Source organism: Haemaphysalis longicornis, unplaced genomic scaffold (assembly GCF_048455015.1).
Source record: "Haemaphysalis longicornis isolate Haplotype H1 unplaced genomic scaffold, Haemaphysalis longicornis Haplotype H1 scaffold_1, whole genome shotgun sequence".
Lineage (NCBI taxonomy): Eukaryota > Metazoa > Arthropoda > Arachnida > Ixodida > Ixodidae > Haemaphysalis > Haemaphysalis longicornis.
The window spans coordinates 403,628,640-403,644,581 of NW_027526203.1; the positions used below are offsets into that span (position 1 = coordinate 403,628,640).

The following is a 15,942-nucleotide window of genomic DNA, read 5'->3' on the forward strand; positions in this document are numbered from 1 at the left end:
GCATGAAATAAATAGAAGAAAGAAACAAAGAAATCGCGACCCAGTTTGTGTGTTATCTCTTATCTGCCACACGCGCTCAGCGAAACTGTGTTGCTGCTCCTTCCATGTATGCCATTATCAAGGTGATGCGCTGTCTCTTCGGGCGAGCGACAGGCAAAGCAGTTGCGTTCAACCAGCGTATTTGATGATTGTAGGGTTTAACGCGCCGACGCAACGCAGGCGATGAGGCGCGCCGTAGTGGAGGGCTCCGGATTAATTTTGACCACCTGGGGATCTTTAACGTGCGCCGAAATCTCGCACACACGGGCGTTTTTGCTTTTCGCCTCCACCAGAAAAGCGGCCGCCGCGGCCGGGAATCGAACCCGCGACCTTGTGCTCAGCAGCGCAACGACCAGCGTATTTGAAGGCGCTGGTTCACTAAGCGCGCCGGACCATCGTCACGTTGTATTTTTCATATTTCGCGGAATACCGCAGTTAGATGCCTCTCGTGGTTACGTACAAGTGCCTTATCGACACTTTAATGATAAAGACAGTACTTCTCGAGTTGGATAATTAATTACAATTAATTAATTAAACCTTTTTAACGAAAAAATAACGCCACTACCACACTCAACAGGAATCATTATGCTCTAGGATTTGTTCGAGCAACGCCATTGCTCTTTTTTTTTAATCTTGGTGCATGACAGCTGGGATACCCTGTATATTAAACGCTAGTGTGTCCGACGTTAGTGTCAGCCAGTGCCACTCTGACAACATGGCATCCGAGATCTAATCAGAAAGTGTGGGTTCGCTACCCACACTGAAGCGTTTTTCTTCACTTTCTTTAGCACAAATTTAAAATGTTAACTTTACATAGTCGTAGTAAAAAAGCTATGCCTCCCTTGACGTTGTAGACTGCCAGCCTTCCTTTCTGTATAGATGTATAGATTCCTGGATTAGGTTGATGAATAAATAAAGAGGCGCTGGACTTGATTCCTTCCAGTGTCTGTGTGTGTGTTGTGTGGGGCATGTACATGATTGATGAAGATAGCTCTCGTTCTGTTGCTGCTCCTATAAAACATATGGTATTGCAGCTTGATGCTAGAAAGGTTCCGTAAAAGTGAGAATTTTCATTAAGCTTAGCACGCTGCAAAATGTGGTCGGTTGGAGTTTGCGGACGACATTTCTTTTCACTCGATGCATGCAGATGCAGAGCAGTGGGGCTAAATAGTCTAATCTAAATAAACAACTGTGAGTCATACCACAGTGGCTCATTAATTAGTAACGTAATATTCAACAAATTAGCTATTTCTGCAAGGCGAGGGGACCTTGGGGGTATGGCTTTTTAATTTTTTTGAATTTTTTTTACGCAGTTCTGGTCCGTCCACCAGCCGCGTCTCTGTCAAGATGGACAGCAGGGTAAGATGCCATAAAAATATGCCAAGCCCTTTTATTTATTTATTTATTTATATTTACAAACAGAGCCCTTGGCTGACTTCGTGTTAGCTTGCGTGCAGAATCAACCTCTGCTTTCCAATTTCCGGTAACGTCACCTGTTGGGGCGTGATGTATCCCACTGGAGTTACACCCAAATGTACGCACCCAGAAGGATGTCAGAAATTAGTTCAATATAATTGCTCATGTGATATACGAAAAGCTCGATGTGGACAAAAAAAAATCTTTAAGCGGATGTTCACACTGCTCAATGTGAGCAGTACTTCAAAATATCCCAGTTTGGCATAAATGGTATTGACTATTTCTGCCCTGGTTAAGGGCATGGGGGCTCCCCGACACTTTTGCGTCATACCACATTAATGTTTTCCATTAGGAATGGAGTGGTAATCCAAGCTGTACTCTCAACTGGTCGGCCTGCCATGTTGGTGGTAATCTGGTGGCACCACTGCTTCTCTAATGTGACGTGAATGTACACCGTGCCTGCTGCGAAAAAAGAAAAAAAAAAGAAAAAACGTCTATTTGCAAAAAGAAAAAAGCAATAAACTGACCATACAAGTCTCGCCCTAAACGCTACAACACAAATTCAACTCTATCACTTCATGTTCGCCCAACTGATGCAAAGCTGTGAGGTCATGACTGCCTCCTCTGACACAGTAAACAATAACCCCGCAGCATTCCGTTACATGCGGCTGTATTGCAGCAGGAGGCAGTCGCGAAGTTGTCACGACTTTCTTCTTTCAAAATTAACTATTGAAGGATCATTTATTTTAGCAGTAGCTTTTTGGAAAGAAGAATTGTAGAGCATTACGGAAATAAAATTTTTCATTTTATTTTGCCCCCCTTAAAAACCCCACATTATTACATAGGAGGTGGGTACATATATGAGAAGCAACGGTAGTTGCCCAGGTGCAGCACAGCAGTAGCTATTAGGAATGTTAATGTTTTCGGCAAAATTGTGCCAAATCGAGAAGCCCAAGTACACATTCCGCATACCGACAAGGTTTTGTGCTGCTCCAAGGGAGTTGCGGAAGAAGGTGGAGCCAGAAGTGGCCTCAGTGGCTTGTAGTGCAGCGGCTTCTATTAAAGCTTAGAAAAAATAAAAGATGATTTGGGCCCACCTTTTCTATATGCACATTGAGCACAACCGCCCTATATATTTTTATTTCTAGTGTTTCATTATGGTTAAATCCAGGGCCAAAATTTTTTATCAGAGTGTTCTGGGTTATTGGAAGGGAGGACTTTGCCCAAAGGAACACCGTGAACCTGGCTGAAGTGTTGCGTGGAAAAATTTTGGAGTTGAACTTCAGACCCCCCCCTCTGGCTACATCCCTGGACAATGTGTTGCAGTGTCATTTCAATAAACACTGCAGCACCTTGTTCGCGGTGGCGCCACCGCCCACAAGATATCGCACTGTTGGACCATTGGAAATGCAGTTAGTTCCAATTGGTGCAATTGTGTTTTCGACGGTTCGAATTGAACTTCCAATGGTTGTTTGGCTGGGGCATGCATAGTAAGATAACGTGTTTTAAACTGTTGTTGTGTAAATAATCGCAGGGAACTTCCACCAAGGAGAGCAAGCCCAGTCTTCCCTCTAATTGCCAGCGTGAGGATCGCCCGACTGCAGTCGTCAAGCCCTTCCGTAAGCGAGCGTCAGTGCTTACTGTACCACTGTGCATGCAAAAAAGGAAAAATGATTGACACTCAGCCACTCTTACATGATTGAATAGTGAAGCTGTTAATGGTATTACAAAATGAATGACAAATCCGCTTTTAATTGCAAATTGACTATACATACTGTATTTATTAATGTACTGACCGCTTCAGTTCTAATAAATGCAAGAAAAAAACCACGGTTGTTTGTAATTTGCTATTTAGCAGACTTTTTAGTTAATGAGCTTAATGAAACTTAGGACTAGTCTTATCCTAGCAGACAAACATGGCGCTGACCATAGGATGGAGGCTAATGGGCTATGCGATGTGGCTGCAGCAATTAGGAGCAGTGACTTCATGTTATTTGTATTAAAACTGTGATTTTTGTAACCATACTCCTCCAATAGAAGTCCATGTATTGCCAGCAGATGGGAATCGCTAATTGTTAACAACTCCGGGCAATTATAGAGTCGTCCTAGTGGTCAACTGCACCATAATTTTTTCCAAGATATGTACATCCGATATCAGCTACACAGCATTAAGGAGAAAGTTGGCTTTGCCACAAAGTGTATGCTGCTGATGGACTGCAACACAAAGAAATCCCGAAAAGAGAGAGAGAGAGAACTTATTCTGCATCAGTTGGGTCAACAACGAGTGGTGACCAGCGCTTGGACGCCGCCGTTGACCTAGGCTGCTCGTTCAGCGAGTCCTTGCTGGACCCGAGGATCCCAACTGCCTAACGCCGCCTCCCAGTGCTCCACACAAGAGAGGAGAGGGAATGCACTCCAAGGCCATTGCCAGTGATATGGGCAACTGTTCCATGGGCTCCGCAGCCGGGACATTGGGGAGAGGGTAATACAGAAGGATAAATTGTGTGTAGTCTGACGCGACAGGGGATGGTATCGGTTCAAGAACGCGCCAGTATTGTTCCTCCATGTTAAAAATGTGACCAATGGGGTGGAGGGGTAGTGTCTGCGAGGGTGGCAAGTGGTTTCATGGAAAGTCAAAAGGCTGTCGCGGGTTCATTGGGCTCAATGGGACGGGATTCGGCCTGGCCCGGCTCGGTCCGTTAGTTCTCGAGCTGCTAGGTTGGCTGCTTCATTTCCTTCTAGCCCGCATGGGAAGAAGTGTCCAAATCAGCTCCCGGTGAGTGAGCCATATACAGATCAGCTGTAAAATAAATTTTGTGGACACTTAGCATCCCTGACGATGTGGTGAATGTGAAAGCGTTTGCCGAACGGATATGCCTGTATTATGGGGGCACCGAGAAAGCTCCCTTTATCTCTGGGCGCTGCTGCACCACTCGGTGAGGCAGTGGTACGAGTGTGAAGTTCGGTGGTGCAGTGAGTGCTGAAATCATATTTACTCTCATGATCATTGTCATCCTTTCCCATTTGCATCTTCTTCTTCTTCTCTGTTTCTATGACTGAGAATTGGCTAATCACCCTTTTAGGCCTGTATGTAGGCTTAATGTTAATTGGGCGCAACTTTGAGCCTTACGACATGCCAAGCAACATAACACTCACTGTATGTAAAGCTGTATGTAACGGTCGACGACGTTAGAGTTCAAAGCGCAACTTTGGACATAAAAAAAGTTCAGTAGCGCTGACACAGACACCGACAAGGATGAAGCGAGCGGACACACACGGGGCGCTACTAATCTTGCAATGTCCTACCAGCAGGCCCAAGCCAGCACTATTTATACCTAACATCAGGCCAGCACATATGTGTGTTCACACTGCGAAAGAAAAAGAACATTTCGTGGAAACGTACTTTACTACTTGCTTTAGAACTCCTGTCATTAGCATGCAGAAATTACTCATGTAGACTGCTGAGTACATGTCTCTAGCACACGTTTCCGAGTCAAAGGCCACACCACATTCACTAGGTCCACCTGCAGTCGGCTAGGGCCATCCAGCTGTCATGGCATTGTAGTTGTGTGCTCATCTTGCCTTGAGGATGCCTTGTGTTCAGTTCCCATCCGGAACCAAATTTACCATTTTTTTTTGCAACTCAATTAATTTACTTATGTTCTCTTTTCGCTGTAAGCAATTTTTTCTGCCATCTCTCAGTTACAATGCTGACAACACCGAATTTTCAACCTTCTAAGTCAACTAATGCTTTCGCATAAAAATTTAAAAGGAGCATATAGGAGACTGGCTCACGCATGCATCGCTGGCTGCGTACAGAAATGTCTCAAACCAGCCGGCACAGCGAAACGTGGTGACCACTGAAGGTGAAGCTCAGTGGGCCATGGCCAAAGAAGGAGTTGACAGCTAGTCTGCTTGGCCAGTTCAACATGAACACTGAACTTGAAACCGTTTACACTCCCTTTGGGGAATGGGTCTTCTTAAACAGTAAGCCATTAATGATTGGTTAAGTGGAAAAATGCTTAGAACTAGGAACGCTGTTCCACCAGTTCCAAGTAGCCTTGACACATAAGACCCCAGTCAGAAAGTGGTACACTTACTACATGTAACACCAGCCGTTTACATCATAAGGGAGACTGCAGTTTGCGCGGTGACAGAAAAAAGTGAATGCAGGCCTGGGACTAACGTGAAGAAGATTTCAGTGATCAGCAAACCAAAGTTATAATCGTGTGAAAGTGGACAAACAAGCAAGCCAGCTATTTAATGGTGTTACACCAACATTGTGCTGCACCGTCACGACAGTGAGGTCTCACTGAACGAGTTGTAGCACCTTGCTTGCATAACAGCAACAAGCTGCAACAAACTGTTTTTTTTTTCTTTTATTGCAACACTCACTTCTTTCTTTTTCCTTTACTTCAGGCCATGTGCCACCAAAGGCTGGAAATCGCAGGTAAGAAAGTGGCATGATCCCGCTATATGATTGTTTATAAAAACTAGCGCCTTCTACAATACGGCTCTGCAAGGCATACGTAAGACAAAATGTGCAATTACTAATTAAGCTGGCAGAAGCAGTAGTTGCTGCTGTTTGAAGCGTCCTTAGCAGGAGCAGTGGAAGTTTGGCCAGGTAAGCCCAGCGAGAAAGGACAGGAACAAAGAGTGAGCTAAGGCATCAATCTGGACGAGTGGGATTGTGTCCTCCTCTTTTCTCCACCCTTTTTCATTGGTGTTTCGCTTTAAGCCTCGGCAGGGCCACGTCAGGGCCCTGTCACTTCACGGCAGGGCCAGGCACTTGGGTTTTCAATAATTAGAATATAGAGAGATAATAAAATAACGTGTGAGGCAAAAAAAAAAGATAACTCAGGTCAGTCTATTAAGCGATGAAAAAATTAGTGATATGAGAATGGTAAACGAGCATCTGGGATTAGGGAACAAACTTGTGTAGAGGTATCGTAGTTCAGATTACGAAAAAAAAAGCTATTTTATTGGGGGGAATGTGAGTGGTAGTGCTCAAGTGGGGGCAGCACCACTTAGATATAAACGGTAGCTGAGGATGCGCTTCAAACACTCCTGCTCGCAGTTCCAGACACTGACTATCCTGGGTGTTTCCTAGCAATACATTTTCTTGCTTTCCCGGTGTTCTTTTCCTGCATGACCATGAATGAGAGGACTGGATCTTGTCAAAGTACGATTTGTTCAGGTTATTATATAAGCGAGCAACCATAATTAGTGAAAAACTAATTGTTTCAGCCGTGCGAGTAGCTTAAAACATAGCAGCAGCTTCCTGTGCAACATCCGAAAGGGAACTACGAACAGCAGGATTTTTTTTGTCTTAGAAGGGAGGGAGTGAAGGGCCAGGGGGAGATTTGGAGACTTAGGGCGCTGTTCACTGCAAATAAAGGGAATCCTGATTTTAAAATAATAAAAGCCTGCTCGCTTTTGGGGCAGTCAGCTAACATGAGGACTCTTGTCACGCAAACTTCGGCGCACAAAGTTTGCTTTTGATTACTAATTCTGGCTTGCAGTCGAGTTTGTTGATCATTTTTCTTGATGAGAGGAGCGATGTCAAAAATGACCAAACTGCTCAGAGATAGTACTTTTCGCTTGTGTTTATGCAGAGGCTCAGCTATTGTTCCTCACCAGAGACTATGGCAGGGGTCCCTATGCATGGAGCAGATGCCAGAAATCCAGCCCTCCTACTGACTGCAGCATTAAACCTAATTATACTTAAACAAGTAAAACCAGAGCAGAACAAAAATAGAAGAGAAGCTCCAGCCTCATCCTTTCTGCAACAACTTAGTTATTCAAACCCTAGCTTCCAGGCAGCAACAGGGCAGTATGGCTTTCTTTATTAGTCCCAAGTGTCATTAGATGCCTACCCCAGTCATGCCTACCTAAAGTTCCACCGATTTTTTTTTCCCTGAAAAAAAAACAACTGGATTAGGGACTCGCTGTGTTGTTTTCCAAACTGCTGCCTTGTCGATATGATATGCCACTTTGAGTAACCCAGTCGAGAACAAAACTTTGCCAAGGACAGCACTGCCATCGAAGGGCTTTGCCTTTACCCCGTTTTTTACTTAAAAGAAGAAAAAATGCCAGGCTTTTGGATCTGTCTGAGCAAGGTGGCAACACATGACTGGAAGCATGTCTTTCACGTAAGCTTAGGCACATGGCTGTATGAATGTAGTATGTGTGTGTGAATGTGTGTATGTGTACACACGTGCATATACATTACCACAGTAACCGGAGGTTATGACGGATCTCCTCTCATATCTCATATTTCTAGCAGGCCAGTGCAAATCAGGTGTTCATGGTGAAAACACAGATATGTTCCTCACAAAGTGCATATTTAGCCGAACCATCGTTAAGCAGTGTTTGATTCACTGCCACAGGAGGTTTTGTGCTGCGTACAAGATATCAATAAAAGCTAAAAAAAAAAGAACTACACAGCTTCATTGCTCTTCATTCATTTGCCAGGAATACTCGTCTATATATTTAAGATTGCATGCACAGTATGGAACTAAAAAGCTCGAGGAGTTCTTCAAAAAAGAACAAAAGGAAGATAGCAATTTGGTGCTGTTCTCTGGTGGAGAATCATTTGACACTTGTTGAGCGCGATTTTCATTATTGTGATTCCTGGCTATCTACAGAGGAATGGTGCCCGCATGGGGTCAGCCAGGCCCGAGTCGTCAATCACAGGGTGCCACTTGGGATCAGCCAGGTCCGAGTCATCAATCACAGGGTGCCGCATGGGATCAGCCTGGTCCGAGTCGTCTATCAACATTCGATCCCACCTTCGAACCTGGACCATCGACCCCCGGCCGTTGTGAGTAGGGGCAGTAGTGGGGGGGAAAAGAAAAGAAAAACCGTGAGTGGGAAAACTGACTGTTTTGTGTTGATGTTTCAGCTGCACGTCCACCATTTGAGTAACATCGCCGAATGTCACTGACTGTATGTATATATTATTAGTTGTGCTCGCAGTGGCGCATGTGGCACATTCATGTAAGTAGCGGATTGTTCCCATTCGCAGCTCCATGGTATTCGGCCACCCAAAGAATGAGGGTGAGTTGATGTGCTCTCTACAACAGGCTACACGGTCTGTACAGAGTATATTTATGTGGGTGAAAAAACTGTTACCATCAACGTCAGCTGCTCACTTTGTACAAAGCTGCACACATAATCTAACCCATAATGCGCCAATTTAGTATTTCTGATCATCGTCCTCTGTGGCAGTCCCTTTTTTCCACACTTTAGAGAGGCCATAGCAAATTTCGAATGTGAGACAGCTGGGGTCAACTGCATGATTACAACGCATTGCTTATTTTTTCTTTCAACGTTTACCTACTGAATGAAATGCATTCCAACCAAACATGGCAATTTATTTACAGCTGCTGAAGATGTCCTGGAAGGCAGGCCAGCGAGCGCATTCATATTTCCACTCTTCATTACAGCAAGCACAAGCCCGCGTCAAACGAGTGACATGTACCTGGTCTGTTTCAAGTCAAAGCACGACTGTTCAATGCGTGTTTATTGCTGTGATATGGCACGTGTTTATGGCAGAGCATGTGATATGTTTTCCAACTTGCATGTTTTGTGTTCACCTTAATACAGAAGTATGATAGGCACGTTACAAGTGTTTATATTGACAGAAAAGTTTGAAAACAAATATGCGTATTTTGTTATTTGATTTAGTGGCAAAGTGTTCCAGAGTATGCTACATGTGTTTTCTGAAAAACTGTTGAAGACTTGTGACATCCTTCCCCTAATGTCAAAGTGTTCCAGGCAAATTATATGGCTTATGTTAAGGCAGAGCATTTGAAAACGTTGTAAAATATACCACAGGTGGTAAATATTTAGTTTGATGGCAAAGTACCAACTTGCATGTTTTGTGTTCAATATTTTACAGGTGTTGATGGTAATGTGTACCACGTGTGTTCGTTTTATTGTAAGGAGTACCTGAGCATGTTTCTGTCAATGACACAGAGTGTCAGAACATTCTACAAACTGCCCCAGAGGTGTTATCAGTACCAACTGCTTCAAAGATGTATGCGCATGTGTGACCTCATGCACCTACACCAGGCATCTTATGCAGCACTGAAGTGTCCTAGGCATGCTGTTTTTTTTGGCAGATGATAAGTGTGCCAGAATATGTTTGTATTAATGGCAAACTTGCCATACACGTGTCATGCATGCTGAGATAGTCATTTTTGTTCCTTAGTGGCAGAATGTGCCAAACGTATTGCACGTGTGTACGTGCAATGCATGTAACAAGTGTTCATGACGTTACACGTGTTTTTTCTTTTGTAATAAACAGTTGCATGTTTGACTGCACAAATCAATGCTTGCTTAATGCGAATGTCAGTAGCCATGAACATTCCTCTTGCCTGTATTTGAACACATAAAAAATCAGAGATGGGGATAAAAAAAAATAATCAAATGGGTGATTAAGGCACTGAGGCCATGCCACGCTTTGGCTACAAGGCATGCCGTGATGATGGGGCACAGATAATGTAGACAACTCCAGAGACCGGAAGCTGTGATGAGGCATCTAAGCAAGAACAGACAAACACATACCCACACCCAACCCGCCTGCACCTAATCCACCCAACACAAGTCCCATCCCCGAACTGCACCTTCTGTGCAGCCCCAGCCACTACCCCACGTTATGTGGGCCTGCCCCCAAACTCCCTATCCCTGAATCACCACAGCTGAGCAGTGGAGAAGCATTGGCATCCCGCGACAAGGAGGTACAGACCCTGATCGCAAGGGCCGCCTCGGTCGTCGTTGGGATGATAACAACGACCACTAACCTCTCACACTAACGACAAGCTCAGTTTAATAAAGTTTTTCGCTCTCCCTCTCTCTGTTGTAGATTAATGCCGAAAGCTATTGTCCCAATGGCCAAGACACTGTTGTACTGGAAAGGTGGCCAAACATGTGGGAGATTGTGATTGTTTTAAAGCTGCAATTCAGGATAATTAAGCACCACGGCTGGTGCTCTCAAGAACAAAGGAAGTCACGCTTGGTGTGGCGTGCTTTTGGATCAGCTGCAAAGCAATTGTCAAGACTTGAGAACTAGTTTGCAATTGTTAGTAAATTTGATTGCCTGCCGCGTGTGTTGCAATGAAAATAAACAGCCAAATGCTTTACCCTACTTTTTTCTGCAACAAATTCAGTTATTCACCTTAAAATTATGCTAAGCAACTTGTCATTTGCTTCAAAGCCCAAAATCGCTATTGCCAGATGCCTAGCTATAAGCGATGTGTGCATGGGTATAGAGCAGGAGCCGCATGTATTTTCAGTGTTGCTATTATCATTTGCGGCGAAGCCTTACTAAGGTTTAAAACGACCCACAAAACTTGAATATAAAACCCACAATAGCTTATCACTACTGCTTCAGAATCAAAAGAGTCTGGTCAAACTTGAAAAAAAAAAAGTCAAACTTCCGAAATGGCAAAAGTATTGTTTTTCAGATGTTTTTGGCCGTAGTTTTTGGCCACGATACTGGCGTGAACATGGCTACAGAAGCATGCTAAGAAAAACGCACTGCCGGCCAAATGGGCACCTCCTTTTCATTGTCATTAGGAGAACTCGATGGTTGGTTGGTTGCCTGCATGCACACATTTCTCACTGAGTAGAGTGGATAGCAGCACTCATGTCGTCTCACTTCTTGCTTGTTCTTCCATTTTGCGCTGCAGTTACGAACATGAACCAGCTAGTTCTGACATACAGGGCTCAAAAATTCAAACGCTGACCAAATCCCTTGTTTAATTTACAAATGACAACAAATGCAAAATGCTTAGCAGCAAAATTGCAGCAATAATTGTCTATGGTGATAAGCGGGTTTGACCTCAAATAGAAAATGACACTGCCTGCTCAGATAATCTTCAATACGACTCCACTGGACTACTGCTTAGCGAAGCGCCACCTCGAAGAGAAACACTTGAAGGTGTAATGGGAACAGCACTGCACCTTGTTCCTTCAAGATGCGCATTATTTATGTTTAAGCTGAAACTTCACTAGACTGCTGTGGCAGTTTTCCCAGGCAAAAAAAGAAAAAAAGACCATGACCTTCTTTATTTGTTCCACTGCCATTCCATACAATTTTTTCATTGTTCATAACTGTAAATGAAGTCTTTTCTTGAGTGGACACTACTAACCAGAAGATTTTGGGCTATCTGTTCAAACTAGCAAAACTATTGCCCTAAGGCATTAATCTGTTTGCCGTCGTCACATGCATCGCATAACTGTGACTTGTGGCGAAAGAAACCAACACCAAAAAGCACAGTTCCCGGCCCGAGAAATGATGAAAAAAAAAAAAAAAAAAACTTCAGCGGATGAAAAACGATGAATTAAACAGCGCATACTAGCTGGTGTCGTTCTGTTTCCGTTATCTTCTATGTGTAACTTTTGACTTGCGCAGCCATTCTTCAATAGCTTTCTGAATCTAATTCATCTTCCAAATCTATTTCTGGGGTACAGGTACCCTTTCAAAGTAGGTAAAACTGGTCTTCCCGCTTTATCCTGCTTTATTACGGTGTGCATACAAAGTTTATTATTTCTGAGACAGTATTCATATATTTGTTTAGCAGTGAAATACATGAAACCTTTGCACACAATAGTGATCGAATATTTCCATGTCAAGAAAAAAAAAAGAAAAAAAAAAAAAAAAGAAAAGAAAAACCATGCCACCGGAAACTTTGGTATACGCAAATAAAATATGCAGGAGAAACCACCACTTTTGGAAACAGAACTAGAAGTTGTACAAAAGCCTAAAAGTGTTATCCTAAGGTAGTATTCCCACATGAGACTTCTATCCACGGAGAAGAACGCAACATCAGGAGGCCGCATGATGTCACTTCCTTCTCCCTAACTCTTATGGACGTCTTGGGGTAGCAGCTACATAATCTTATATACAGTGGGTAGTCAGCTCCTGGACGATCTGCTTCCATACTGAATTCTTTAAACCATTTACCATTCACAGCTCTTGCACCCAGACATGAGAATTGTTTTCTTACAAAAGGGAGGAAAGAAATGACTCTCACGATTTACGCACTTATTTATAAATGAGGAAAAGGCACACAAAAGCGCCGTTTCCAATGCGCCATCCTCCCTGCTGATTTTCTGACGTCAGATATAACACACAAGTAAAAAACCACAGGGCCAAATTTAGCACACTTTTTGCCCGAATAACCAGTACAACTCATGTGGACGAATAAAAAGTCCACATGAGCAAAAAAAAAAAAAAAAAAAAAGAAAAAGGAAAGAAAGAAATTAAAGGGTGAAAAACAAAAGTTTGAGCACATTGACCCGCAGCAGTGGCTCAGTGGCTGAGGTGTTGTGCGGCTGAGCACGAGGATGCGGGTTCAATTCCCGGCCGCGGTGGCCGCTTTTCTGATGGAAGCGAAAAGCTAGAACGCCCCTGTGTACGAGATTTCGGTGCCCAGGTGGTCAAAATTAATCCGGAGCCCTCCACTACGGCGCGCCTCATCGCCGGCGTTGCGTCGGCGTGTTAACCCCCATAATCAACTTTCTATTTTTGTCTCCTGAACAGCGATGATATCAAGGTACTTTTCCATGAATGGGCGCAAAAGGTGGCACTGTTTTTTCTTCGAGGCCGGCCCTCGTACGTTAATCGTTCCTACACGCAAATTCGTTGTTAAATTTAGCGTCATAGAAGGAAATGAATCACATGATGCTTACACTTTGTATTAGTGTGTCAAAGAGAGTCTCACAGTTTCTTGAGGCCAAGGGTGCTGTTCCAGTCGAAGGTATCTTTGTAAACATGGGCGACAGGACCAGGCAGCGAGATCCTATGGAAACACATCGCCAACTAGTGTGGTGTCCATGCGGTAGTTGCTGCAGTGGCCGCAGGAGTTGCATGGGTTGAACTACACAATTTATTTGCAAACAAGGTTTCGACAAACTCACTTCAATGTGTACGAGGGTTGCAATTTCCAAAAAGCAGCCCTAGTGAGCTCCACAAGGATGTCTTGGTGGGCCCGTTGGCAATGCATCCTAAAAGGGCTTACAGGGCACTCAGGCAAGGACAGGACACACACACACACACGAAGGGCAAAAAAGAAAAAGGAATGAAGAAAAAAAACGGCACTCCGTCTTGTTTTCTCCTTTTTTATAACTGTTCTTACCTATGTATGCAGTAAGCCCTCCTTAGTGGGCCCCTTTGCCTTGACAGGAATGTACTCCCAAAGTTTCAAGCCTCTCGGTCCAGCAGTTTCAACTGGACGCTATGAAGAAGTCAGTCAGTCGGACACTCTCATGATAGTCATAGGTGTTGAAACCATGGTGGTCCACAAAGTGCGTTTTTATGAACTGCACATCTAGGGATTTGCACTGCTTTTGTTTTTCGTGCAGACTAAACGTCGTGTCGGGGCTCCTCCCTGCCCCCAACTGGAGGAAGAGTGGGGAGCTACATGTAAAGACCACAACATCCTCCTATGCAGACTGCAATAATCTGCTGTGCATAGCCCAGTCAGGGGTGAGACAGCTGAAACAGATTTGGGAGCAGTTTTCAGAGCAGAAGAACCTCAATTTAGAGCAGTTAACAACATTTAATGTCATCTTAGGAGCCTAAAAAATGAAATTTGTAGCAACTCAGGGGGAAAAGTAAACTTTTTAATGTTTGGAGTACACAGAACATAGAAACAGCCTTTGCTGAAACTTTTTTTTAACCGAGTATCACAAGGTACAAACTGCACTACCTTCTTACAAACTTCTTAAATTTTACTGATGCTGTATGCATACACAACGTAGAGGGTCGTTAAAAATATCAAATTATCAAAATATCAAATGATCATAAGGTGCCTTTATGATCATTTGAACACGCCAATTATTTTTTTAATCCCATACTGCGTTGTATGAAAGAGTGTAGAGCCACGGCAAAAGTTGGGCAAAGTGAGGTGATGGTCATTGCACCTCGCCAGCCCTTTTCATTTCAATCTGACCGTAATTTGCTGTTCAGCCACCTTGCCTTTGGCATTAAATTTCACTTCACGTACATCAATTATTATCAACCACGTACAACAGTAATCAGTCCTGCTATCAGGCGCTTCCCGAACACGTCGCAGCGATACAGCGTGGGCCGCAACTTGCATTCAACCGTTCTCTTCCCAAGGCTGGCGAGCTAGCTGTCAAATACAGCCATAATAGCTCAGCGTTTTATACCATCACAATGACTCCAAATGTTCACTTCACGAACCCTCTAACAAGCACAGGCACTGCATATCACACTCAAGGACGAACCACGGCGCAGTCATGGGCACCGCGTTGTATTTAATAAACTCGGGTCTTTCAAGCCGTGCAACTACCCGTAATATGTGGCACACGCTCTCAAGTACTATCCCCGCAGTAATGTCACTGTTCAGTACCACAACAGATAACACAACAAAATGGGAACCCAGCTGACCGTGTAACGTAAACAAGGAAAAAAATCGGCGAAGCGCATGGAGCGCTTGACCAGTACTAACATGCCTTGAACCGGTTGAACTAAGCAGCAGCCACTTTGCACGGCAAGCACGCTTTTTGTTGCCATATAGACATGCCCTATCGGGAAGACCAATTTAGCGAACCCGGTCAGACAGTCAATCACGCTTTAGAAGTCATCATTTGCTTTGTTTCACCGTCTTTCTATCTCTGCCGTTTGTGCGTTTGTGAGTGAGCGAAAATAAAAGAGGTGGCCAGAAGGCAGAAGACGAGGCCTCGGCTGACCTAACGATACCAAGATCATATCACCCCATCTCCGCTAAAAACTGCACCACCTACAGAAAATCATGCTTTCAACTCCGCCTTTTTTGCCCTTGAAATTGAACCGAGGGTCAAAATCCTTGCTTTTCAGGCTGTTTTGGAGCAGTCTGGCGCAATTTTCGCAGATTGCATGCTTTTGGAGCAGTCTGGCACAGGAAAACGAAATTGTATCAAAATTGCGCAATATGCACAGCTATCTCCCCTTACTCAGTGCGAGCTACAGCTATTTCCGACGAAGTTCATTTGGTCATGGGTCCATGATGCTGCATACAGCCATTGCCTGGCTTCATAAACGATAATTGTGGTGGAAAGGGGGGTGGGGGGAGCTCGGCTGAAAGACACTGTTGTCTTTTACAAATCATCTCTCTCTTCCATGTATCAGATCAGTGGTTCTCAAATGGGGGTCCGTGAGGGCACTTTAGGGGGGTCTGAAAGGACCTCCTTACCCTACCCTCCCCCAACCCCCCAAACACACACACACACACACACACACACACACACACACACACACACACACACACACACAATCCAATTTTCTCCTTTTTGCCAAACCTTGCAGCCAATGTAAGAAGGTGGCTTCGCTGCATGACATTTAACTTCTGGGCATAGCACGTGTTTTAATGTCGGCGTTTTGCACAACACACCAGCTATGCAAGAAAGCCAGACACACAAAAGGCAGCATATAGTGTGGACGACTGCTGCAAAAGTGCGAATTGTTTGACAGTA

General features: G+C 44.2%; 1 protein-coding gene across 6 annotated transcripts in view; it reads left to right on the plus strand.

Annotated features, from left to right (window-relative positions):
- LOC144155436 (uncharacterized) overlaps positions 1-9,762 on the plus strand; it is a gene marked incomplete at its 5' end in the record, with an annotated part of 31,052 nt that extends 21,290 nt beyond the window's left edge. Inside the window, 7 exon segments of one of the 6 annotated variants that reach the window (XM_077686862.1) lie at positions 1,353-1,398; positions 2,990-3,074; positions 5,875-5,905; positions 8,103-8,278; positions 8,360-8,403; positions 8,460-8,514; positions 8,904-9,762. In XM_077686862.1, coding sequence (XP_077542988.1) covers positions 1,353-1,398; positions 2,990-3,074; positions 5,875-5,905; positions 8,103-8,278; positions 8,360-8,382 — 361 coding nt within the window. 6 annotated transcript variants of the gene reach the window in all.
- Positions 9,763-15,942: the final 6,180 nt, after the last annotated feature.